Source organism: Hippocampus zosterae, chromosome 15 (assembly GCF_025434085.1).
Source record: "Hippocampus zosterae strain Florida chromosome 15, ASM2543408v3, whole genome shotgun sequence".
Classification (NCBI taxonomy): Eukaryota; Metazoa; Chordata; class Actinopteri; order Syngnathiformes; family Syngnathidae; genus Hippocampus; species Hippocampus zosterae.
This window is the reverse complement of record NC_067465.1, coordinates 3011911-3039807: the sequence shown is the minus strand read 5'-3', so window position 1 is coordinate 3039807 and position 27897 is coordinate 3011911. Positions and strand designations below refer to the sequence as shown.

Here is a 27897-nt window from a genome sequence, read left to right as displayed (position 1 = left end):
GGGCATCTTAGCGGAAAAATGTTGTCTACCCACAAGCATTGCAATGAAATTGTTAGTTATTTAGTAGAGCTAAACATCTCTTTATTTTCGCGATAAGCAATGAAGATGAACAAAAAGTTGAACCAAGCAACAACACTTTTGTGGGCCGAAGGCCCACCTTACCAGCCTTCCGCAGGAACTAGCTGATGAGCCACCTGGAGGGCGGCGAACCAGCTAGTATTTATATATATACACCGTATCTCCACAATTTTCAGAATGTTTTCATGAAACATGGCTCATGTATTCAAACCAAATCTCGTGAATTTATGGCTAAATACACATCTGCCCAAAAATGTGCATGATTTCTAGCATGAAATGATTTCAGCATTTTGATTGATGCTTCACAGAGAGAAACAACGTCCTCTGGACCGCCGCCTTATGTTCCGCTCCTAATGTAATGGCTGGGCATTAAATCACGCGGCGATTGCTTGGTTAGGAACCATAAAGAAGACATGTGGGGGGGGGGTTCTTTTTTGTGGGTGTTGGAGGCTTACTTTAATATTGTCAGCATCTTAACGCTCAGCGAGCGCAAAAAGGAAGAGATGTGCAAGGCGGCCTGAGTGGAAGGCTGCAGACACTGTCATTAGCTAATGGAGTGCTGAGTAAGTAAGTGAGTCAGTCGGTCGGGCTTGAGGGTTAGACAGAATGCCAATGGCGCATACAACTTCTAAAGATGAGTATGGATTGGCCGGGGGGGAATATTTGGTGTCGGCTACCGCTGCGGCAACTCAAATATCGCGTCCGCGGGGATCCGACAGCCATTCGGTGATGTTTGCCCAAACCAAATAAACACCACTACATCGTGTACATTAAACACTGCCAGTTAAATGAAAAGCAAACCAAAGTAAATACATTTTATATGAAGCAGAAGGTTTGCAGTTTCTTCGGGTCAAACCGTGGGGAACCGTAACGTTGCAGTCGACTTGCCATTATTTCCATTATTTCAGGGCTCAGGCTGCCACCATCAGTCCCGCATGAGCTCTAATGAGAAGCTGCGGTAAAACCAATAAGAGAACAGGGGGCAGGCATGCAATATTTGGCTCGCAACTATATGGTCAATTGTCATTAATCCAGACCATTGATGCCATCTTCTTCCAAGTGAACGCTCAAGCCTTCAATAAATGATGGCGAGAGATGCAAGAATGTGTCAGGACGGCAAAATCCATATTTCCACAAAGCGGTTCAAGTTCATTTCAATTGGCCTGGGTTCAGATGGGGGAAATGCAGATCAGAGGTGTATTGTCTGGATCTGCTATGGATGGAATGTTGTTGTTGTTGGGGTTTTCTTTAACCCTTTTCATGCAAAATAACAATCATAATAATAATAATAATAATTAAATTATGTGAAGGAAAATTGTAAATAGTACTGTGATTTATCCATTGTGTTCATATTGTATTTAATTGAAAGATGTTTGTTGTTTTTTTCTCTTGCTTCTTTCTTCTTTCTACATACATTCTTGCTGCTGGAGGCTGTAAATTTCCCCAGTGTGGGACGAATAAAGGATATCTTATCTTATCTTATCTTATGCACCCCGTCACCTCATAACATGGTACCTTGTCCACTGTAGTAAGCGCTGTCCCTGAAAGGGTTCAATCTGATTCATCCATGACTCAAAAAAATAATTCACAGGTTCATCGATTGTTAAAATAATCGTTAGTACGCAGCTCTAAATTGATAGATTTAAGATAAGATAGGATAAGATATCCTTTATTCGTCCCACACTGGGGAAATTTACAGCCTCTAGCAGCAAGAATGTATGTAGAAAGAAGAAAGAGAAAAAAACAAACATCTTTCAAATGAATGCAATATGAACACAAAATGGATAAATCGCAGTACTATTTACAATTTTCCTTCACATCATTTAATTATTATTATTATTATGATTGTTATTTTTTATTCATCAGCCTGACAGGAGTCGGTCGCTGACCGTGTTGTGCTATCAAAATCGGTAATGGCTGAGCTCATTCATTATTGGAATTGGCAGTATAAAATATTGATCAGAAGACCCCTCAATATCAAATATTGAATACCGTCGAAAATGCTCACAACAATAATTGGATGTTCTTTTGACGGCCATTTTCTCACTACGTTTACTGATGTCTTAGGTATCGTTTCAATATTTGTCCCAGAGAACTATAAAGCAAAAACAAACAAAAAAAACCATTATAAAGAAGACGTGATTCTTCTCTCAAACATCCCACGTCGGCCATTGTACAGCACTGAACGTAGCTAGGCTAGGATGTCCCCCGTTCTTAATCCACAAAACAGATGACATCACAATACATTTTCTTTGCAATGCACTTTATACTTCAAGTAAATCTCAAAGTGCTACAGGTCGTTTAATCCTTTCAGGGACAGCAGTCGCTACCGTTGACAGCTTATCGTGTCATCGGGTTACAGGGTGCATGAAGGGGTACAAATCAAAGACGCTAAAAGGTGCTACAGTCAACCTCCGGTCTAGCCCGGCTCCAGACGGGCCTTTATTAACCTCCACTTTTGCACGGCAGTTTATTTTCTTGCCGCCATCAGTCTTTGCCCAAATGAAAGCAATCTCATTACAATAGCCAGCAGACCAAGGGCAAAAGCTGAACCAAAGGTCCTACCTAACAAATTAAGAGCGTCGCTGTGCTTCGACTTGACTGGGTGTAGCGGCCTGTTACAGGGAACCAGATCCAGCTGGTGATCATTCACTTTTACGAGAACAATCAGACTGTTTTCTTGCAACACAGCAGACTTGAAGTCATTCCGCGCACTGTCCATTAATATTATTCAAGGTTAATTACGAGTGCGCCGTTTGCCGTCTCCGACAATGACTGGCCTGTCGAAGCGCGATGAGGTGATGCTTCGCCAATTGAAACGCTGCCGTAATCGTCCGTCTTTCGATTTCAAAACGCAGGCCCGTGTTTAGATCAGAATGTACTATTGAAATAGAAGTCGTGGGAAAATCCCTCGTTTGCCTGTAGCGTCGCTGTTACTTGTTTGCATGCCTCATTCCGACTTATACATTTAACGCCGCTTCGCGGGAGCGACGCCTGAGCAGTTTCCCGCAACGGCTAATTTCGTAGTGGAAAACCGACCACCCCAAACGAAGGCAAGTAAAGCCAAGTCCAGCCGTGCCAGGTAGAGAATGTACTATGCATTGGAAAAAAAGCATCCTATATATTTAAAAAAAAAAAATAAAATGCCATCTTGACGGTCACATTAACAGAGAAGACCACCGAGTACCAGAGCCACAATTTTCACAAAGTAGCGACTTCTCCACGAGGTTCTCTCACCTTCTCCTACTTGTGTCAACTCAACATAATCCAACCACAGTCTCCCCTTAATATCCATAACCACTTCCCTAGACGTACTCCATCTCAACGTAAGCAGGAATGTGTTAAAAAATAATTCATGGTCTTGCTACCCCGCGTAGCTATCAATAACGGCCTTTCAGTCCTTGCGAGTACCGTCAAAGGCTGGGCGGCTTCTCCACCCCTTTCTTAAAACCCGATCATTGGATCTAGTGTGCGTGTATAATATCAGTCTCGTGGTGCAAGTGTAGGGCAACGTACGGTACAGTGCGGAATCTGTTTTTGCGTGCGGCACATTAAGTGGGAGAGAGCGACCGCAAAAGGGGTTGGGGGGATAACATCCCAATCGAAGACCACACAATAATTCATTTAAGCAACTAAAAAAAAAAAAAAAAAAAAAAAAAGTCAATAAATAATGTATTCTATGCGCCTAACTTTGCGTGAAAAACGTATACATTACATAAGTAAACAGTCGGTCAAATCTGGTATTTGCACTTTATTTACTTTGCGTTCAGATGGTCATGATAATGTGCGTAGTATAATCAGAAATTGGCCGTTAAGTGTGTTTGCCTGGGAGGGGGGAGCGCACTGAGGTGTGGAGGTGAAGGTGGATACGCTGACACAGTAGTCGGGCATTGGAGACTTAACAGTTTTCCTTGACAGGTCCCAGAGGTTTTATTAAAACGTTCGGATTTAAAGTTACCGACGACACATGGCAATCCAGCCTCAACAGCTCTGCGCGCACATTCAGTCCTATTTTCAGGCTGCGTGAACAACAGAAGCTCGCTTTCTTTCATTTGAATCAGTTAATTTCCCTTCCTCGGGGTCGGCTTCATCCGTAACGGTCGTGAACATAACAAACGAGTTCACAAATAAATACTGTTGACAGTCAAAACATGTCCTGACTGTAAATGACAGAAAAATTTGCAAAAAGAGCAAATGACGAAAGACACTAATAGCTTATTCCACAAGTGCTCTCTAGCGACTTGTGATGCGGAGATGTGTTTATTTTGCAGATCTGGTTACCGTAGCCAAGATGTAAAAGATATTATTGGAGAATCTGAACAGGGCGTGTCATTTTAGGGAAGAACTGGCAATGCGCACTGCAATTCGGGAAGGAGGAGGGGTCGATTATGAGAGCGGAGAAAATGGGAGCCACCGGGGGTTCGATTGGGAACACATTCTTCTCTGGCATCAAATCTCAAGGCCGTTCTCCAGATGATTGGTTCTAATTTATACGGCCTGGTTCAAACCCGTTTCATACTGCAGATTGGCAACCCACTTGGACCCGGATTTGCGTGCACATCAAGACAAACAAAACAAATTGTTCTCTTTAGGTAGTCACCCTATGGCAGGGGCGTCAAACCCGTTTTCGCAGCGGGCCTCATTTTCGTGACCATTTCCCGTGGAAAATAACATTTTCTTCAACTATTGTTTCAGTTACTGTCATGATGTGTCTGGCAACAAGAAAATGCTTACAATGTCTCTCTTAATAAGTACATTTGAAAATTTGAAATGTTGGTACAAGCATCACGGAAGTTGCCATGTTTGATTTGCTGTCGCGGGCCATATAAAATGATGTGGCGGGCCAGATCTGGCCCACGGGCCTTGAGTTTGACCCCCGTGCTTTATGGTAATAATCCTTTGTCTGAACATCCGGGAAACATAATATTGTGTTGTTTTGTCTTTTTTATAAGTGTTTCTAACGTGTCGTGTTCTTACATGAATTCAGGACGATTCAAGTGGTTCTACATGTACTGGATTTCACTAGCGAGAACCTTCCTCTAGAAGACTGTGAAATGTGCAACCGCATGTCAAAATATGCTTTGGGCGATTGAGATTTATGGAACTACTAAAGGCTACTCCCATAACAAAACTGATTTGTACCACACTGAGAATGAGTGTGGACAGATCTGTGAAAGATGATAAGTCTTTCATCGGTAGATGCAATCATGTGTTTCGTTGAAGCTTCGGTTGAAATGTCAGAAACTTGTTGAACTGCAAAATTGATTGGAAGAAGTATAATGAGACCGTATGTTGATTCAATGCGCAATAATAAAAACGGGATGTGAGAATCCAAGGGAAATTCTTGAGCAATAGCACCATTTTGTCTCCAGAAGAACACTCCCATTGATCTTTTTGGACTTGGAATAACTCACAATCCAAGTATGACTGCATAGAGTGCACGAAATGCATCGGGCAAACAAAGCCCACTCCTTTCTCTTCCATTACGAGTCATTTCGGCAGTCTACAAGCTAACAACGACAAAGCTTAGCCTTTTCGCCGCCTTGCTCCTTTGGAAAATCTCCCCCCCCTTAAACCTCAACTCTGTCAGCCATTTCTTTGGAGCGTTTTCTTTTCAGTATAAACAATATTTTTCTGTGAATAATTTGAACACCGTGCAAGCATTACTAGAGTGTGCGGTGCTTTTTGTTGCGCCGGTGGAAAAAAAAATAATAATAATAAAGCTCTAGGCGGCCCGGTAGTCCAGTGGTTAGCACGTCGGCTTCACAGTGCAGAGGTACCGGGTTCGATTCCAGCTCCGGCCTCCCTGTGTGGAGTTTGCATGTTCTCCCCGGGCCTGCGTGGGTTTTCTCCGGGTGCTCCGGTTTCCTCCCACATTCCAAAAACATGCGTGGCAGGCTGATTGAACGCTCTAAATTGTCCCTAGGTGTGAGTGTGAGTGTGAATGGTTGTTCGTTTCTGTGTGCCCTGCGATTGGCTGGCAACCGATTCAGGGTGTCCCCCGCCTACTGCCCGAAGACAGCTGGGATAGGCTCCAGCACCCCCCGCGACCCTAGTGAGGATCAAGCGGCTCGGAAGATGAATGAATGAATGAATGAAGCTCATAAGCCACAAGTAGCCTTGACTACGCTTCCAATCAATACATGAACCGTTGCCGAAGCGCAGATGTCAAACCAAGAGGTTGCCGATCGGGTTCGTCTGTACTCACCGTGGCTGTGATGAGTGGACCGTGAAGTTGCGCGTGGAGCAAGGCCTCGTTCACGTGGCCCCGCACTCCCAGCAATGCGAGTTCCAGGCTGTGGTGGCCCACCATGGCGTTGGTTAGCTGTTCCAACAAGTTGGTATACCTCCTCCAAGGCTGATCGAGCTCAGATATACTGGCCAAGCAGCCGCGCATCACATTGAGACAATAACCCACACAGGGCTTGATGAGCGTTAGTCCTCTGCAATGGGAGCAGTACACCATCTTCACCAGGCCTTTAAGACAGTCTTTGGTCAAGCTCACGTGTTCGGTGGCATTCAGCACCTCCAGACCTTCCTCGAGGAACAGGCCCAATTGACGGCCCACGCTCATCGCCTCGGATAGCTCCTTGGCCATGACGGCCGGATGCGGCCCGAAAGGGTTGACGTCTTGCCGAATCATACGGAGGCAATCCGTCATTTCCGTATCCGCCGCCATGCCGCTTACCATGCCCGGATTGATGAGCCGTGTGTAGACGAGGGGGAAGAGGTTATTAAAAAAATGCTGGACCGTGGTCTCCACTGAGACGTTGGCCCCGCGGAGATGAAGGGAGAGTGAGGAGAAGAGTTTGTTTCCGTGGGGCAAAGCTTGACGAGAAAGTGGGGTGTAGGTCCCTTCCAGCAGAGAACTCAGGTGTCCTTGGGAGAAGGATAGCAGGTACTGGAACATGTCTACAAAAGAAAGCAAAAGAGAAACGCAGGGCATTTAGAAAGATGATCGACATACATGTCCAAGTGCAAACTTATATCCAAAATTCTGGCCCCCGAAGGGTGCACAACCAGCGCCAACTTTCCTTTTAATATGGCGGCAATACCATTTTTTCATGATGTCATCACCCCAATATGTAATGACCTATGGAGACGGTCGGCCAGTCCACGGACGGAGACCAATGTGAGACAAAGATACAGACTTAAAACAGCAGAGTCTTGTCGTTTCATTTCAGATTTTACCACTGGCACAAACAGTCTGAGCCTAACAATGACCCCTTGACCCAAGCATTGTCATTTTCCGGATAGAGGGCACGTTGTTTGTTCACCCGTGAACAAGCTGTCCCCAATTAACTTCTCTTCACTCTGAAATGACTACAACATTCCACACAGTTGAACAAGAAAGGCATTCAGTTCGTTCTCGATTTCTTCATGGGTGGGGGGGGGGGGGGGGGGGGGGGCGCTGCAAAGTAATCAACGGTGCCGTTACAAAGTCCAATTAAACGTTTCAAGGTCCTCTTTGTAGGCCCAATTAATCACACATGGTCGTTGGTGAAGAAAAGAGGGAAATAAATCTCTTGCCCATTTTAAGTCATTCACTCCCAAAGACGTTTTTAAACGTCTTTTCAGACTTGGTCTAAAATTAGCTGGTCCGGAATGAATTAAACATTTTTGGTGAACACCAATTAATCTTTCTTCTCTTCAATCTACCGTAGCGCGTCATCTAACATGTTCGTGTAGATGAACTGAATGTCCAAAAGTGTTTGTGTGCGCAGGCTTTGGATGCTACACGCTACACTTCTGGGATGTGATGTCAACTTAAAAGCATGCCTGGACATGAAGGAAGAGTAGCAACTGTGGTACCCCAGTGCGCCCCCCCCCCCCAGTTATGTCTTCACAAAGGTTTGCGTAACTTGGTGGCCTTAAGCAAAATATTCAATTGTGATAATTGTACAATAATAATTGTCCACCTTTGTGTGTGTGCATGTACAGTATGTGTGTGTGTGTGCTTGTGTGTGTGTGTGTGTGTCGCACCGCGCAGACAGAAAGATAACAACGGTCAATCTCAACAGCTGCACTAATATGTCTGACACATAGGAACTCCCGGCTGGCCAGTAAAGGGCACGTGTAACTCTCCGAAATACAACCGACGTTTATATGCGGCTACCACAAAAAAAGATTACAAATTATACTCCCACAACACAGCACAAGTTATTTCTTGCAAATATCGTCATGAATTTCCTCAACACTTCACCAATTTAAGAGATGAAAATGTGTTTTGTTTTGATAGGACCATGTGGGGGCATCAAGCTTTCCCCAATGATAGTTTTGGCACGGTGCCTCGTTGGACATTCTTAAACTCAAGCCAGAGTATAAATTACATTGTGGGCGGAGATCATGCAGTATGATTTGACCTCTTTATGTTTCCGTACATAGCAGACTCACGTGTCATTACAAAGGGGAACATTAGTGACAGCTGCGTCGGACGGAACCACTGTGGGGTGAATGCTCATCGGTTCGGATCCCATATGAAAGCGGTATATGCTAAAGTTATGAGTCACATCTGTTACCCGCACTACTTCACCCCCCTCCCTTCCCCACCCTATTCATGCATTATTAGTTAGTAAATACAAATGGCCTCCGGCTGTTTAATTTTTTTTCACAGAAAATAAATAAATAATAAAAAATGTCAAACACAATTTCATTTGGCGTAATTCAAGAGACTGTTTTTTGTTTGTTTGTCTCTAAGCAATGCCAACTGTGCCTCACTTCCAGCATCCAAGGAAATCCCAATGAAGTGAAACCATGAAACCCAACATGCGAGTGGAACAATGAAAGTCTATGTTTGGACTTTAACGGTGGCCGTGTCCCCCCATTTGTCTACCACGCAGGACAAATTATAAAGACTTTCTATATGCTTCATGGTTTATCATGGCGTTGGCGTTTTGTGTAAATACCAATAAAAGCTTGATGTTTTGCAATGAGCCATCCAGAGCAACCCGCAGACAGATTATCATATAGTAATTTGAATGTTCCATCTTGAAAAACCTGCATGAGGGCCGTTAACAATCAGCCCTTTGACTGTATTCATGAGCCCCAAAGGGGTATCCTTGAGGTGAGCTCTAACCTCCTATTCTCTGGCTGCAGTACTTATTCCGCCTGTAAGAATTTGGCTTGGGTCCCAATACAAAACAAAATGAGAAAAAAAAATGTAAACACGTTGCTGAAAAGAGTGTCACTTTATTTTCACATGAGCATTAATCGGCAACTTTACAATCAAACTTGATGGACCCCCACAAAAGGTCATCTACATTTGTACCGAATACCATGGAGGAGGACATTTTGAAAAGCCATTTGGATTAATTTGGCCCCCGGGATCGTCGCACATCCCCATCTTTGCGCTTCCGTTTCTTCCAATGTGCACAGTTTATGGAGATGACAAAAGTCCACCTTTCCGAATATATTCCGCATTGAAAGGAAACACCGAATCTCTTGATAAATCATTCTCAGCTTTTCTCTGTTCTTTATCAAGCGCTCTCCCACGCTCATACTGACTCAGCGCCTCAACTGTGATAAATCAAACAACTGCTGTGGGTTTCTCCGTAATTTATAGTACTGGGGAACAGAGTGAGAACAAAACATAAGAAATCAAAAAAGGCAGCTTTGAAGGCCCAAATTGCGACCGCAGAGCCTGAATACAGCTTTCACCTCACACAATGCTGTGCCTGAGTATCATTACTGTGTCACATTCTCCTATTAGGAAGCCGCTCTTAAGTTTTGTATGAAGCAGTTCATTTGAAAATGTGAGGAAGAGCCCAAGAATACCAGCTTTGGAGCTGCATACTTTCCAGGACAACCTCACAGGAAGGATGCCTGCGTATCCAAAAGAGAACTTATGGCTTTGGAAACCTTTCACCAGGCAACCGGGTGACAACGCAGAGTTTTAATCATAAAAGGCTACTTCCCCTTGACATTCTGTATGGCACTGCTAAACTGTCATTATGGGGAGTCGGTCTCCATAATATCAAAGTAAAACATAAAAAATAAAATGGCAGATGTCTGATTCAAGCCAGAAGTATAGTGTTACCACGCTTTGCAACACAGTGGTCTCTGACTTCTGAGGCATTTCAGTATTGTGAAAGATGAGTGTAAGCATGTGTGAGTTGAACTGAGCAGTATTGTTAGAGCGTGAGGGAGCCACGGCTTCAAGTGTGGTTGCCAAAACCCAGCACAGACATGCGGCACCAGACAGGCCTGCACTGACACAGGGCTCGCACAGCCTGATTATACTGTGTAAAGAATAGCATTCCCTGAAGAGAATGGACTATTTCACAGGCTCCAGCATCTGAATTCATTTCACCAAAATGAATCCTGTCAGTCATCCAGTGTGCAAGTTTCCATATTGGCTTTCAGATAACGCGCTGGAAGAGATGAAATATGTGCCGTGTGACACGTGTACAGAAAAAAAAACGTGCTTGCAAAGAGGTAGGTGATAACAAATTATCACTGACCAGAGATGAAATTCACCTTGATATGGTGTGGATATGATTTGTATTTAAATGTTCTTTAAGATTAGAAATAAAAAGTCTGTAACTATTGAACAATTACCACATTTGGCCTTTTAATGTATTCCCTATTACTCATTTATAGTCATTGGGCAAAACGGAGCAAGCGAGGCAGCTCTTTATTTTAGTGTCTGTTTCAAATTTAAGTGTTTCCATGATAGAACTATCATCATTAGTTAGCAAATCTCTTATTCAGAAACTTGGAACCCGAAAACCAAACTTTCTGAGACACCGCATTCTGCTGTTGGACTCTACATGTTCTTTTCAATCTGAATCTCTTTAAGGGCTGAGCGAAACAAAAGTTACACTAAATGGGGAGGGGGGGGGGGACTGTTGTATTATTGTTTTTTTAATTACATTTACCACTAATGTAAACTTTCAAACATTACACACGCATAACACTCTACCTTTTGATCACAAGTGACAAGCCTATGGCAGCTAGCCACTTGGCAGCTAGCGGTTAACAGCTAGCTTACGAGAGGCGTACGTGAAGTGTTAACAGAGCAGTCTAAATCTTCAACTCGTGCTCCTTCTTGTCAAAACATACAAAACACACAACACCGCTCAGGATTAACTAATCAATTCTCCTGATTGAAGGCTCTATAAAGAAAACAAAAGCAGACACCCCAAAAAAAAACAACAATCCCTACTAATGTTAAATAAACATATGCGTTGATATAGGCAACATTAATTGCTGCAATACCTGTAAAGTGGTGTGTTAAGTTAAAAGGTCAAGTGATGTTACTGTATATTGCGGGTAGAATTTTTTTTTTTTTCCATGAGGGTTCCTTCAAGGTCGCAAACGATTATGTATTTGCAAACCTTCGCCGCTCAGTGAGATACAGGCATAAAGGAATGATATGCTTGGTCAGAACTACCGGTAACTGTATAAATAACGATATTGCCACCCAAAACCTTTTCTCAAACCAGATGTCTGTCATAAAACTAAGACTGACCTGTGAGAGACAGCATGGTGCCACAAGGGAGCCAGACCACCAGAAAATACAAAGAAGAGGAAAAAAAATCGGGCAGAAGAATAAAATGCATAAGTACCTGACGACTTAAAGATTTTTGTACAATTTTATCCATGTTTTTATTTATTTTTAATCGCTCGGGAAAATATTTTAGAGACAGTCAAACAGCAGTGGCCTTTGCTGATGCTCAAATGTAGCTTGAATTCATGTGTAGCACTCCTGACATATTTTTTTCTGAAAATTTTGATCAAACTCCGAATGGTACAAGCCTTAACGAGTTTCATCTTGGAGCTGCCATTGTATAATGTAAGCAAAAGTTTTCATCACATGCTCCTCCATTTAAAAAAAAAAAAATGGTGTGTGTGTGTGCGTGTGTGTATAGGATTACACGTGTGTGGCAATGTGGTAATGAGGTTGGAGACACCGATCTAATGCCATGGAGCTGTGCGTCATTCCCGACTTGGCAAACAGCCGCGATTGGTCATCGCCTCGCATCTTCTCAGGGAAAAGCATCTTAATCCCGTCGCCAGCTTTGGTTTCAAACAGGTCACCACGCACATATGCAGCATAGTGACATGTGTGTGGATTACACGGGCCTGTTTTAATTAGTAAAGATACAGCACAGTGAAACATCTCTCACCCAGCAAAACGCTTCTTAGGTTTCAACTGAGAGCTGCAATGTCATGCAATCTCGGTCGGCCTGCAACCTTACAGCAAACAGTTACACGGTAATAAACTATTATTAAGACAAAGAAGCAATCAGTTGAATCGTCATTTTGCGCAGCCAAGCACGACGTCTACAGTCTAAAGCTGTAGATTGAGTGTTCAATCAGCCTGCCACGCATGTTTTTGGAATGTGGGAGGAAACCGGAGCACCCGGAGAAAACCCACGCAGGCCCAGGGAGAACATGCAAACTCCACACAGGGAGGCCGGAGCTGGAATCGAACCCGATACCTCTGCACTGTGAAGCCGACGTGCTAACCACTGGGCTACTGGGCCGCCCCCTTTGAGAACTGACAAATGAAATCACAAATGTATACCCCCCCCCCCCCAAAAAAAATAACACAACCCCAAATTATTATTTACTCAAGACAGGAAGTGAAATTTGGTGGAAGATGGCAAGAATGTTGCGGATCATTTCTTACCTCGCTATCAGTATTATAGTAATCATAACCCCCCCTCAAAGATAAACAACTGCATAGATGCCAGGGGCATATTCGGTGTCAGGGTACACTGCTGTAATGCGACGGGAGGAGGGACGGAGGTGCAGATTTGAGAGAGGATCATTGCTATCCGCTCTGGCCAGAGAGCGGAAACATGACCGAAGGCTGGCGAACGAGCAGATGAGAGAAGGACGCTGGGAGAGGAGACAGCGGGCTGAAGAGAAAGCCAGGGGAGAGCATGGGAGGTGAAGGGAGGGGTTAGGGGGGGGGGGGTGTTCAAATTCCTAATACCATGAAGGGGTTATATTCTGAGGGCCAGCATGGGGATAGAATGCCTGACAGACTGACGGACAGCACCCCTGGTCTGAGGCATTAGGAAGGCCAGGGGGCGGGGGGGGGGGGGGGTCTACAGTAACCCCTCATTTCTCTGTACTTTATCGGTGCGTAAATCACGGTGACGCTTCTGATACGGTGTTAAAGGGCAGCACGTGTCACACGCAATGACCGCCGCCATGCGCCGACAAAATGCACATCAGGTATGACAACACACGGGGGGGGGGGGCAATCCGAAAGATCCACCGCCGCTTTAGCCAAGGGCAAGCCTTTGTTCTACAAAATGGCACGGCGTAAAGAATTGATGCGGGCATTTGCGATAAGCAGAGGGTCGTTAAGGTCAAATTTGCCTGCGGATAACACAGAGGCAGAAGGGAAATACTCTGACCGGCAGATGAGGAACGTAAAATAGAGGCGCAAATGCACGAGTGTGAAACCACTGCAAGGTGAAAGGGGATCGTCAAGAATGTGCCGAACAGGTGTGGCTCAGTCACAAGGGGTCAATTATGTGTGGCTTGGCCACCAAAAAGAATCATCGAAAACTGAATCATGGACGTCCCAACCCTCATCTATGGTCACGAGCTATGGGTCGTGACCAAAAGAACGAGATCCCGGATACAAGCGGCCGAAATGAGTTTTCTCCGCAGGGTGTCCGGGCTCTCCCTTAGAGATAAGGTGAGAAGCTCGGTCATCCGGGAGGGGCTCAGAGTCGAGCCGCTTCTCCTCCACATCGAGAGGAGCCAGATGAGGTGGCTTGGGCATCTGATTCGGATGCCTCCTGCGCGCCTCCCTGGTGAGGTGTTCCGGGCATGTCCCACCGGGAGGAGACCCCGAGGAAGACCCAGGACACGCTGGAGAGACTGTCACCCAGCTGGCCTGGGAACGTCTCGGGATCCCCCGGGGAGAGCTGGAAGAAGTAGCTAGGGAGAGGGAAGTCTGGGCTTCCCTGCTAAAGATGTTGCCCCCGCGACCCGGCCCCGGATAAGCGGTAGATGATGGATGGATGGATGGAAAACTGAATCTCATGGGTTCTACTGATTGCAATGTACGAGGCCTTGTTTTGGTCAAGGAAAACCGTAGCCGGATTCAAAATGAAAAATAACACCTTGGCTTCAGCGTGGCACAATAATGTGGCGTGGTCATAATAATCATTCGTACCTCACACAAACTATTTAAGGCCCCAAAGAGACAAATCGAAATGTCGTTTTGCTCCCCGTCTAACGCTTTTCTCATGAATTGTACTTCGTTCCTTTGCGACACAATGGAGGAGTGACTGGAGGCTGAGTGACAAAAGGCCCACCATGGGGACTCCTTAATGGCTTGCGAGGAGCCACCAAGTCGAGGAGGAAGACGGGGTGGGAGCAGAAGAGTGTCCGATATGGCCTATAAAATGCAAAGTGAGTGCACTTGAATGGCTGTCGAACGGGCGGATGACTGACCAAGTGAGCCAGAAGGGAAAAGACGGATTGGAAACCGGCCAATGTCGGACTGAAAAGTTGCAACACAGATACAAGCTCCTCCTTCCCCTCAGTGGATTCTCCTTACCCAGACCTCGGTTTGTTCAAGTCCAACATGAGTTCTCACAAGTTTTTGGCTTCTTTCGCAGCAAACGCGTAAAGTTGGAGCATTCCAACCAGAAGGGAACGATTATGTAGTCACATACGCAAAACTACTGCATATCTCAGAGCTTAACAAATGAGCCTCCTCCTTCTGTGTCAGACTGAACACAGAGGGAAGAGGCGGGGGTCCGGGGGAGGGGGGTTAGCGGGTGTATAGTCAATCTGGACCAGTCAGCAGCAATGGAGGAGAAATCCCAACAGCCCGACAAGCAGAGATCCGGTAATGTCCAAATCTCGATGACCCTAATTGAAGACCAATAAACACCTTCGGACTTCAAACTTGCGGTCTTGATGTGATAATTGCAAGAGTTTCAGAGCTTTTGTTGAGATGTGAAATGGCAAGAGGAAGAACAATGTGTCAAATTCGCAAGGCTGTGTAAGAAGATCTTTCCCGGAGAGAGAAGATGATGTTGGCTCACAATAAAAGTGGCACTTCCCCCCCCCCCCCCCCTTCGCAGTTTGAATTGATTTTGGGAATGCCTGCAAAGAGTCTCCTCCACGCAGACCTCTCATTCATCTAGGCAATGAAAGTCAAATGAGAGGAGCTGAAGAACGATGAAAGGGACGGGGGGGGGGGGGGGAGAGATATTAACCGGGGAGGAAGATGGCTGAAGATTGATGCATTTATGGCTACGTTGTGTTGCGTGCATGCTTGGCAGACAACATGTGGGTCCCTTGCAGCGTGCAGGCCAAGCAAGAACGCCGCTGGCACGATGCCCACTCTTGTTAAGAAGCCCGTTGTCGACAGAGCAGTCCGCACTTGGAGTGGAACTCAGATGGACAAAAAAAAAAAAAAAAAGAAGAGCAATGAGTTGAAAATACCCGTCGAAATAAAAACATGTATTGTGTGTAACTGATGCCAAAAAAAAAAAAAATGGCGAGGGCGGGGGGACAAAGTCGTCCCAGAAATGTTCGACTTTCAGGTGTCGGGGTATTCCTCAAGCTAGAATCGAGAGTGTCCAGTTTAACACCTGAACCCTTCTGAACCCACTTTTTTTTTTTTACAGATTCTCTCAATCCGAGGAGCTTCGCCTTCTCATCTATTCTAACATTCTCTTTCGTGCTACAAGAAGATGGCAAAAGCTTGGCCCGAGGCATTTTTGTTGTGGCGCTAGCGGTTTTTGCCCGCGATGTTTGGTCCCGCTTCAATTTGTGCTTATTTGTTTGTTTTTCTCTTCCACTGGCGCCTTGGTTCAATTAATGCTGTGACCACGCTCGTGAATCAAAACGCGTCCAATCATCTTTCCATATTGAAATGAATGGAAACGCCATTGATCCATTGCGTAAAACCCAGTGACATTTTTGAGATCTGTTTTTTTGGGGGGGTCACATCACAGTCATGCAGACACAAACTACTTTCAGTGACTCCGTACACTGCAGTAATATTAGTCATTTATCGCAGAGGATAAAGAATATATGCCTGTGATTTTATGATGCCGTCTGTCTACATGTGTTGACGCACCATTGTATTTCTACGTATCATATGGGGGCGTGGCTTTAGTTTTGCTTTGAAAGCCACACACCGAAGCGCCAAACATGTCTGTGTAGAAGAGGTTTGTCTCCTTCCACCCTCTCTTCAGCCTGCTTCTGAGGGGGTTGTCACACATCTCTATTAGGTGTGAGAAGCAGATGAAAAGCAGAGGTGATTAGCGACGGTTGACGTGCGACTTTATGACTCCACAAGTCTTTTAAGACTCCACCTCCCCGACTTCAGCCTTCCCCCACTTTTCACTCGGCAAGCCGGAACCCTTGCAGACTCATCCTGTTGTGATGTGTCATGTCCACTCAGGAGACCATAGAGGCATAGCTCCAACACAAACACGACTGGGACACGAGCACATTCACCCTGAAATACGCAATGTATTCGTTCCTCTATTAGGTCCATAAACACGTTTCCTCCCCGCCCCGAGTGATTAAATGAGACGTGTAGGGACGCATTCCGGATATCCTCCCTAATTTGAGCATGAGATCATGGTGCGGCGCACCGTCCTCCAGTGTCCAAGCATCAGCCTCTAGAGCAATAGCACGGCCGGTCAAAACATCTGCAAAGAAAAATATATGCGGATATTGACACAGAGAGCGCGTATGAGAGGGTGGGAAATGATGGCGAGACAGGAGGGACAAACTTACAGCCTGTGGCCGGAATATATCAGGCCGGGTTGTAACGGGGCTTCTTCATGCTGCAACAACAAGGCACTCTAAAGCAGCCATGACAGCCCGAAGCTCTGCATACTGGCTGTCACGTTGGTTTTTTTCTGCCCTCCCCCCCTCCTGGCTCGTCTGCCTTTCCCTATCTGACATGCGCACACTCACAGCAGAAAACGATGCACTGCTAAGCAGCCACGCCATTAGACTGTCCAAAGAGAAAAAAATGTTTTGGTGTTGACATGCTGTAGCTAGGCGGCCCGGTAGTCCAGTGGTTAGCACGTCGGCTTCACAGTGCAGAGGTACCGGGTTCGATTCCAGCTCCGGCCTCCCTGTGTGGAGTTTGCATGTTCTCCCCGGGCCTGCGTGGGTTTTCTCCGGGTGCTCCGGTTTCATCCCACATTCCAAAAATAGGCATGGCAGGCTGATTGAACACTCTAAATTGTCCCTAGGTGTGAGTGTGAGTGGTTGTTCGTTTCTGTGTGCCCTGCGATTGGCTGGCAACCGATTCAGGGTATCCCCCGCCTACTGCCCGGAGACAGCTGGGATTGGCTCCAGCACCCCCCGCGACCCTAGTGAGGATCAAGCGGTTAGGAAGATGAATGAATGAATGCTGTAGCTAGTGAACCAAATGCATGTCATGATTGAGACGGATAACCACCGAGTCAAATCCGCTCAAATCCTTCCATAGTGTGGTTTTCTTACTCATGTCTTTGAACAATGGCCCAAAAATTAAGAAGGCTGGAATGAACAAAAATAGTTGAACGCTGTACCTCCACAAATTGAGTGGCGTTTTGACAATGAATTTTACTGCATTTTGACCAAGTGTCTTGAAAGAATATGACACTGAGAAACTTTTAAAGCGAGCTGGATCATTTGGAGAGGTGGATGGATGGAAAAATGGAGACTTTATTAATCCTGAGGGAGATTCCCACAGTTTCCACAGTGTAATATTTGCCATGCGCATGACCAGAAAGAAAAAAATGAATCCTCAACTTGTCTTTAGCGTTAGCATGTGCTAACCCAACACTGGAGATCTCTGGTTTGCTTCACCAAAATTTGTTGTCTTAGGCTAGCATGATGAACCTGTATAATGTCCATCCATCCATCCATCCATCATCTACCGCTTATCCGGGGCCGGGTCGCGGGGGCAACAGCTTTAGCAGGGAAGCCCAGACTTCCCTCTCCCTAGCTACTTCTTCCAGCTCTCCCCGGGGGATCCCGAGGCGTTCCCAGGCCAGCTGGGTGACATAGTCTCTCCAGCGTGTCCTGGGTCTTCCTCGGGGTCTCCTCCCGGTGGGACATGCCCGGAACACCTCACCAGGGAGGCGTTCAGGAGGCATCCGAATCAGATGCCCAAGCCACCTCATCTGTATAATGTCTTCAACGAGTAAACCAAAGTGTTTCAACCCGCATGAAGATCAATGAAAATGTGTCCAGGCTGTCAGATTATTCCGCTAGCGATTGTCTACGCTGGGTTGACAAGGCAAAGCCCATCATGATGGAAACTCTAAGCCTGCCTGGCTCACACTTTGCTTCGTGTTTGACACCTTTCCTCCATGACAGTTAAGTCATGTCTTCTCCTGAAAGTGGATGAGGAAGGCGTGTTTGTTTACATGAAGGGGATGGAGGAGACCAGAGGAGCTAGCTTGGGCGTGTCTGTGCATGTGTTTCGGGGAAGTTAAAAAGGATTTTTTTTTTTTTTTAAAAAGCATGTGGTTATTGTTATAGTGGATTTTAAGGAGGGGGTGTGGGGGGACTTAAAAACATGGAACCACCCGACAGGCATTTGTGATGAGCTGATATCAAGATTATAGGTTCCGTGTAGGGTTGAGCTTTCTGAATATGCTGTTGGGGAACAAAGACCCATCACTTTTATAAACGCGATGTGTGTTTGTAGGGTCGTGACATGACAACTCCCACTCATGACAAAGCACAGTAGGGCCTTTTGCACTGTCCAAACAAGGACAAGCCAATGAAAACACACATTCAGGCAGCCATGCGCAGCATTTCTCATCTCACCCCTCAGCGAGACTCGGAACAATACAAAGCGCGTGATATGAAAGAGGAAAAAACTGATTTCCGATTTTTACAGAACCTTTCACAGAATTTTCACAGAACACGAACAGAGCAACAACCCAGGACTTTTCCACCCGTCTGAGTTCAGATGGTATCGGCTAAAATCAAATCGCTGTCCGTTCATACGTACACGAGTCATGTGCCACGTTCCACTTGAAGCACACGAAGGCAGCAAAGACTGTCCTTCGAAGGCTTTGCAAGTGGATGACTCGTGATGTCATCTTTTTATTCCGATTATCCCCCCCGCCACCCCGCCACCCGCTTGTATCTGTTGATAACACGTCATTTTTCCATTTTGGCCTTTGTGTAAAGCACTCGATCCTCATTCAGCCAGACGGGCCCCCAGACATGAGGTAAGACGTGAAGGAGCTTAATGATGACGAAAAGGGCAAATACCAGGAACACATTCAGACATTTTTGCATGTATTAGTGCAGTGGAACCGAGAAGAGGCCCGACACCCCAGCGCTGCGTGGCCTCGTCGAGAACATGTTTGACGGCACTATAATTCCAACAAAGTGAAAAGTATTCATTTCCATGACTGCAATGTTAGTTTTGACAAATTCCATTCTCTGTTTTTTTTCCCATAGTTGTGAGCAACATAAGTGGCATCCGCTCATTCATCATGGGGTAAAACATGGCCTGTGTCTAAGCAGTCTATTGTCTTCTCAGAGTAATTGTAAGCTTTCGATAATACTCGTAACTATAACACAGAACTCAAAAATATAAATGCATCTCTCGAATGGTGTGGGATTGCGCTACTTTTAGGGAGGAAATGTTCAAATTGAGACCGCACTGCTATGGTGCTGTGGTCAGATGGGCACCGAGAAAAAAAAAATGTTCCTGAGGATCTTGGACAAAAAAAAAAAAATGTAAACGTTGATGCAGCCGAGGAAAGCAGACTCATTAAAATTGAAAGCTTTTAATTCCTCTAAATCATTTGAAGTAAGAGTTCAGCAAAAGGAAAAAATAAATAAACAGGTAGTTCGCTAAGATCGAAAGACTTTCAATGAGGAGGCCAGAATTTGAGCAGAACATCAATCAAGCACCAGAAGCAAGAAGAGAATGTACTTGATAAATCACGACGAGCTCACCAAACATGTACTTCAAAACCATGTCCACTTAAATCCATCCAGGACAACCCGAAGCCTGATTTGTAGTCTTTGTACTTACCCTGGAAGGCATCCGAGTGGCGAGCGATCAGGTGCTTCAGCTCATAACTGTATAAGTAAATGTTGTGGAGGGTTTCTCTCCTCACTGCGAACTGGTAGCTTTCCTCCATCTTGCGGGTGCAGCAAGATGGACCTTGGTGCTTGCAGACCAAGAGATCCACATCTGGGGAGAGAAAAGAAGACAACGACATAGGTAAACTCGCCACTCGGTACAAAATGCAAACAAATAATTTGCGGCTTTACTTTGAATTGACGTTGGGGGTCATTGATTCATTCATTTATTCATCTTCCGAGCCGCTTGATCCTCACTAGGGTCTTGGGGGGTGCTGGAGCCTATCCCAGCTGTCTCCGGGCAGTAGGCGGGGGACACCCTGAATTGGTTGCCAGCCAATCGCAGGGCACACAGAAACGAACAACCATTCGCACTCACACTCACACCTAGGGACAATTTAGAGTGTTCAATCAGCCTGCCACGCATGTTTTTGGAATGTGGGAGGAAACCGGAGCACCCGGAGAAAACCCACGCAGGCCCGGGGAGAACATGCAAACCCCACACAGGGAGGCCGGAGCTGGAATCGAACCCGGTACCTCTGCACTGTGCACTGGACTACCCTCCCGGGGGTCATTGATCCAGTAGGAAATTCCAGACTAGTTAGCACGTATCCATTTAGAAGTAGCTCGTGGGTTTTTCCATCCCATTTGCAACCATAGTTCATTTTAATTTTTAGGCTCACTGAAGCTTACAAGAACTGTGTCTTCCTTGTGGTGTATTTCACAAGTGAAAATGAGATAGACACGAAGACCTTAACAGCCAGATCCCGTAGGATCTTGATCATGGTGTCAAAGTCAAGGCCCGGGGGCCAGATCTGGCCCGCCACGTCATTTTATGTGGCCCGCGAAAGCAAATCAAGCATGTCAAGTTGCATGATGCTTGCTAAAGTCTGAACCGAAAATGACAAATTGTCATATGTAACCCATAATAACAGTCATTATTCTTGATTTCTGATTTTAAAACTAGTTATCCGTCAATTTGTTGTGCGCCGTGTATGTAATTAAACATTTATATGGTTTCCGCAAAATTCATACGGCCCTCCGCGGGAAACCGTAACTACAATGTGGCCCGGGACAAAAATGAGTTTGACACCCCTGATCTTGATGATATGGGGGCCCAACATGGCACGGTCAACAAGGCAATATGAAAGATTGGTCCAAGCCTCAAAAACTCGTATCTAAAAGGATGACGCTAGAGTTGACGTTACAAGGCAATAGGTTTGGAAAAAAAAAACAGCTGACACTTGCCGCCGCTAATAATAAACCTCTATGAACAGGAGTCCAAATCCGACGTAGTCCTGTCGCTTCCGGGGGACTACAGATTTATGTATATCTCATATGATTGTCCAGCGTGGAGCCCGAGTATGCGCGTGTTTGTATAGCGGCCTGAGTATGCACACGGATAAACAGCCCATAACTCTGCTGGGGGAGACACAAGAGGCACTAAGGGCGGGTGAGAAAGTCGACGAACGACATTTCCCGCTATAAATACTTTCTCTGCCGAATACAGAAAACATCTTCAGCTTGTCGTTGTGAAACGCGGGCACAATTTACATTTCATGCGCTTGACCAGAACAACAATCAGAGCATCATCATCACCGAACGAGGCCAGCGTCACCCGTTTCGCACCATCATAAACGCAGCCATGACATCATTCAAAGCGGTCACGATGCACTTGGATCTATTCAAACAGTCTTTTCCCTCCCCCACTTGTTTCCCTGCCCAAACCGTTTTGCGCTCAGAGAGCCCCGTCGTTGCGGTAGCCTCGATATGATAACTCCCGCTAAAGGGGGGAAGGGCTGGAAGGCAGGTGTTGTAACAAGAGCCTAAAGTATGGCCTTAGGACAGACCGCAAGACCAGTGCCTCAGCGACCAAATCCCTCCGTGAAACACAATCGGGTTACATTCTCAATCCCCTCTTTCCCTTTCTGCCCCCCCCCCCCTCTCTCCCATTCGCCCGGCGCATCCTCGCCAGGCTTGGGTGTCTCTTAATTACTTGCCGAGGCTCCATTTGTTCCCATCTCGGAGCCGGCCGAGTCGAGCGATAACCGGATCTTCTGCCCCATTGCAACTCATTAGCTCATCCCGTTCTTTAATGTTGACGTTGTCCGTATTTTGAACGTCGTGCAACAACGGCGCGCGGTAACTCGGTCTTGGGATTGGAACGCGACTCACGTCAACCTCTTCGTATAGCTCACAGTGAAGCTGTGAAGTGAATTGGAATACATCATCGTTCCAATTTTGGCTTCTTTGTCGTGCGGCGAATTTAGGAGGCGCTGATTTGGAGTGGGACAACATATTGATGATAGCTTGGACTGCTCATTCATTCATTCATTCATCTTCCGAGCCGCTTGACCCACACTAGGGTCGCGGGGGGTGCTGGAGCCTATCCCAACTGTCTTCGGGCAGTAGGCGGGGGGACACCCTGAATCGGTTGCCAGCCAATCGCAGGGCACACAGAAACGAACAACCATTTGGACTCACGCTCACAACTAGGGACAATTTAGAGTGTTCAACCAGCCGGCCACGCGTGTTTTTGGAATGTGGGAGGAAACCGGAGCACCCGGAGAAAACCCACGCAAGCCCGGGGAGAACATGCAAACTCCACACAGGGAGGCCGGAGCTGGAATCGAACCCGGTACCTCTGCACTGTGAAGCCCACGTGCTAACCACTGGACTACCGGGCCGCCCGCTTGGACTGCTGTTTTTTTTTTTTGTCTTGACAATCAATACTCTGATGACACATGGTGATATCTCTGGCAGGTCAATGACACCGTAACCAATTCCCGATGCCATCGCGCAATGAAGAAATATCATTGACTCCTTCTTTCGAGTCATGCGCCTCGTGAGCTCATCGCGGGTGATCTCGCTCTCCTTTTCCTCGGCGTTTGCGTATTATCTCTCTGATATGAAATGAATACGCAGGAGACCCCGAGTGTAATCCAGGCCGACCTCAGTGTCCCTTGCGAGTGGCTGGATGAAGTAAGTGATACGCAGAAAAGACTTTTGGCTCTTGAAGCCATCACGGCGGTCGGGACTGTCTGACCAGTGTCTGACCAGTGTCACAAATATACCTGCTCACATTTTTCTTTGGGGGGGGGGGGGGTCATTAGCGGCCACGCCACGTGTGTTTGCAGTCGTTTAGCAACCGCCGAGTCTTTGAGCGGGTGGGAACTAAAATATTTTTCAAACACGGGGCCGCTCAAAGGTCTACCAGTAAAAGTTTGGAGAGTCAGAGCGCTCTTCCAAAGTTCAGTCTGATGGCTACTGTGCAGCTTTGGCAGGAGTTCCGCGGCGATTCGGTTCGTCAAAATTCAAAAAGCAGATCAGCTGTAATTTATCTGGCAGTTTGGCGGGGTTATCGCATCCGATTAAAGGCCTCGGCAATCAACTGACCATTGGTTTTGGATTTCTGCGACGTCTCAAGAGCGAATGGGTTGTCTAGAGGCGGCTCGTGAAATCAATGTGGGCCACATGGATTACTTAATTTGGAAAAAAAAATAAATAAGTGATCTCATCGTTCGTCTTTGCACAACTGCCCAAGCAAGGTCCAACTGCTTAAGGAGCGCATTGTTCCCAAAATGTGAATTAATGAGCGAGCTCGCATTCCCAGAGGTGATTTCATTGGAGCCATTTCAACAAATCATCTGTGCAGACTTGTGTACTGTACGCCGGCTTGCTAAAATTCATTCATTCATTCATTCATCTTCCTAACCGCTTGATCCTCACTAGGGTCCCAGCTGTCTTCGGGCAGCAGGCGGGGGACACCCTGAATCGGTTGCCAGCCAATCGCAGGGCGCACAGAAACGAACAACCATCCACGCTCACACTCACACCGAGGGACAATTTAGAGTGTTCAATCAGCCTGCCACGCATGTTTTTGGAATGTGGGAGGAAACCGGAGCACCCGGAGAAAACCCACACAGGCCCGGGGAGAACATGCAAACCCCACACAGGGAGGCCGGAGCTGGAATCGAACCCGGTACCTCTGCACTTCGAAGCCCACGTGCTAACCACTGGACTACCGAGCCGCCCCGCTTGCTAAAATAAACAATATTAATATATTATGACGACTGGGATTTATGAGGAGCTACAAAGCAGATGACAAATGAGAAATGAATTCTTTTCTTTTCAGTCGTGTGTGTGTGGGGTTTTTTTTGGGGGGGGGGGGCGGGGCTTGACAAACGCAAGCGTAGTCTCCAGCTTCTTTGTAATTAGTGGCCACTGAATTTATTCTGCCTGGCTAAACCGTTGACACGGTTCACCCCCTAAAACTCAACTCTGAATCCTAATTCCCTTTAATCATCCTCAGGTGACAAATACCTCTGGAGTAATTTAGCATATTAAAAAATCAACGGCTGAGGGGGTCTTGGCTTGTTACAAACAATCCCTTCAGTGACAGCTCAGTGCCCTTCGATGCACAAGTCACAACTATAATCGCCACGCGTGCTCACATGCCATGTGCGATACGTCGTGTCACAGTTGCCAGGCGGAATACTGCCGAGAGGGCCGTTTTTTCACGCAATTAAATTTTTTAAAATTAAAATCAACCACACGCCGGCCACAGCTCTTTAATACGGTTAGATCAAGAAGGGGGTTACGGTTTCCTGACCCCGTTATTTTGATATTTTACATGAGAACAAGAAAAACATTGTAAGAAAACAAGCAATTAAAAGGTTCTTCGGCCCGGGGAAACCGGTTCCCTTTTAACTTGTCTGATCCGGTAAGCATACAGGAGCCGCATGCTTTTACAGATGGGCGGGGGGCTCGGGGTGGACGGTGCCAAATGCAAACACACCTCAAAAGGAGTCTTTGCAGCATACCTGCATTTTTTTGGACAAGGATAAAAGCTGTGGCGTTTGGAGACCTGTCAGGGGTCTGGCTCGCGGTACAAAGACGAAGGGGTCGGACAGAGAGCGCTAAGAAGGCGAAGCGCAAGGCTGACGGGCCGATAGCTACGGACACGATTAGATCAGAGGTGCCGAGACGCTGGCCAAGAATGTAGTTTGAACTCTGAAAACAAGAGTTCTTGAAGACGCAGCTTTTTGTGAAGCTCCAAGGGCCAGAGAACGGCACATTTCGCCACGTGAATACAATCCAACGATGGACAAAGAACGTCCGAGGCTTGGGATTGTGCTATTTGACTGAAGTAGGGAGTTGGGAAAACACAGATGCGCAACAATTTTTTGCCTACGTGGAGGCGGACGTGTCCCCCCCCCCCCCCCCATGTGTTTGCCTCCTCAGCAAGAAAGGACAAGTTAAAAGGGGAATCCAAAGACAGAATCGACAGCCAATCAAAGCCCTCCATGCTCAGCTTGGAGGGCTTTGATTGGCCGTCGCCAAAACTTTTGATGGTCTAACTGGTTAAGGATGTGGCGACATGTGATATAAGACGCAGAGCTTCCATTCCCAGCGGCCCGGTAGTCCAGTGGTTAGCACGTCGGCTTCACAGTGCAGAGGTACCGGGTTCGATTCCAGCTGCGGCCTCCCTGTGTGGAGTTTGCATGTTCTCCCCGGGCCTGCGTGGGTTTTCTCCGGGTGCTCCGGTTTCCTCCCACATTCCAAAAACATGCGTGGCAGGCTGATTGGACGCTCTAATTTGTCCCTAGGTGTGAATGTAAGCGTGGATGGCTGTTCGTCTATGTGTGCCCTACGATTGGCTGGCAACCGATTCAGGGTGTCCCCCGCCTACTGCCCGGAGACAGCTGGGATAGGCTCCAGCACCCCCGCGACCCTAGTGAGGATCAAGCGGTTAGGAAGATGAATGAATGAATGAGCTGCCATTCCCCTGCGAATAACGCATGACCCGATCGCTTTGAATTTAGGATGCACCGCGCGGCGTTTCTTCACCCCCTGAACGAGGGTATAAATTTGCCAACTGGGAAAGAATTTTTTTTTTAAAGCGTATGTTTTTACAGAATCAGATAAGCCATGCGCTAAGAGGGTTGTTTGAAATCTATATATATATTGCGCGTCGTCCCGCACGCGGTCTGTCCTTCCGTCTGTCCCTTTTCAAAACGTACCTACTTCACCGCGCCGCTGCGGGCCGCCACTGCGCCGCTCCGGCAGTGGCTCACTACGATCGCGCGGTCATCTTAGCGAAAAAATCTTGTCTACCCACAAGCATTGCAATAAAATTGTTAGTTATTTAGTAGAGCTAAACATCTCTTTATTTTCGCGATAAGCAATGAAGATGAACAAAAAGTTGAACCAAGCAACAACACTTTTGTGGGCCGAAGGCCCACCTTACCAGCCTTCCGCAGGAACTAGCTGATGAGCCGCACGGACGGCGGCGAACCAGCTAGTGAGCTATAAAATACGTGGTCGGTGTTTGAGGAGGTTCCCAAAGAAGTCTGAGCGGCGACGCTGAGGATTTATGACCTAATCTTGCGATGTGATGTTTGGCTGCGTATCACGACATCGAGGCAGCACACGGGAACAACACCCTTGAAAAATCTCCGCGTCAGCGATCGCCGATCTTTGGAGTTTGATTAGGACACGAAATGTGACGCTGCTGCTTTTGGGGGGTCGTGTAAGGATTTAAACATTCTGTGAACAAACAACACAAAATGTACACCCCCCCCCCCCCCGGGGATTTATATTTTTTTACATGACCATTTCCAGTTAGCAGTGTCTGATGTTCCCCATTGCCACATTTGATGAGAAATCCGATTCGCCGCGCCGCAATGAAACGCGGCACTGTATCCCGACACAAACGACACACTGTGAAAGGAGCTGAAGGTTTGCCACTTCAAATTTCAACCGTTGCTTTTGTTGGCATTTGATCTGTAAAAGTGACGCGGTGTAGCGCAACCTCCGTACACACAAACACGCGCGGCAAATCTCCCCACTCAAAACATCCCCGCCGCCGTTAACCACTTTGAAGACATGATCGGGCCCGACCCAAAACAACCTACTCTAAAGGCGAGTGTAAATAAAAAGCAAAATAAGAAGCCCAAAACTTTCACATAAAAAAAACAGTGCGGTGTTTGATCAGCTGGGAACTCGGGAGGCGATGACAGAAACCTTAGAAGCCTAAAAACATCAGAATTTATATGTCGGTTTCTTTTGTGTTATCACGATGAGGGTCGAGGAGGGTCATCGGTGGTGTAGTGGTTCACATACAAGACTTTATTTCGGCGGCCGAATGACAATACATGAATATAATAAAAGAGTTCAACATTGCATCCAGATCGGATCGAAAACTGATGACAGATCAATTTTAAGAACTGAAAAGAATGAACCCTACTCAACTATGATCGAAACCAGCAGCGGACTTTGCGAACAAAAGCAGAGAGGCAACAGCAGACACCAGAAGTTGCAAACCACTAATGTGCATGACGAATAGGAAGGCCGGGCTGGAATTTGTTAAACGGTACAAAGATGAGCCTCAACTATTCACGGATGGGATGTTTGGCCAGCCGGCTTCGCTTCCAAATGGCACATTTAAAAAAGGTAAAACTGCTCAGCATCAACATGAAATGCAAAGCCGGTAGCTGTGGCCCCCACGTCAATGGAACATGTGTTAAGAGCTCTGACAACGCTAACCCCCCCCTGAGAGAAACTCAGCATAGTTGAACCAAAACCTGAACTCTCTCCAAATGTGTTTCACCTCCAAAATGTTCTTGGAATTGATGGTTATCCTCATAAAACGACTGTTCCCTTTTGGTGAAGAAGGAAAAACACAGACCAGGACGTGAAAAGACATTCATACATACGTAATCTGGTAAGGGAAAATCCGATGCCAGAAAGGGATCATTTCTTTAAGAT

General features: G+C 46.5%; 1 protein-coding gene across 2 annotated transcripts in view; it reads right to left on the bottom strand.

Moving 5' to 3' along the window:
• gpc5c (glypican 5c) overlaps positions 1 to 27897 on the bottom strand; it is an 83760-nt gene that overhangs the window by 53947 nt on the left and 1916 nt on the right. For both annotated transcript variants that reach the window (XM_052087937.1, XM_052087938.1), the window contains exons 2-3: positions 20078 to 20239; positions 6287 to 6990 (exon numbers count right to left, since the gene is read on the bottom strand). In XM_052087937.1, coding sequence (XP_051943897.1) covers positions 6287 to 6990; positions 20078 to 20239 — 866 coding nt within the window. The remainder of the gene's footprint in view (positions 1 to 6286; positions 6991 to 20077; positions 20240 to 27897) is intronic.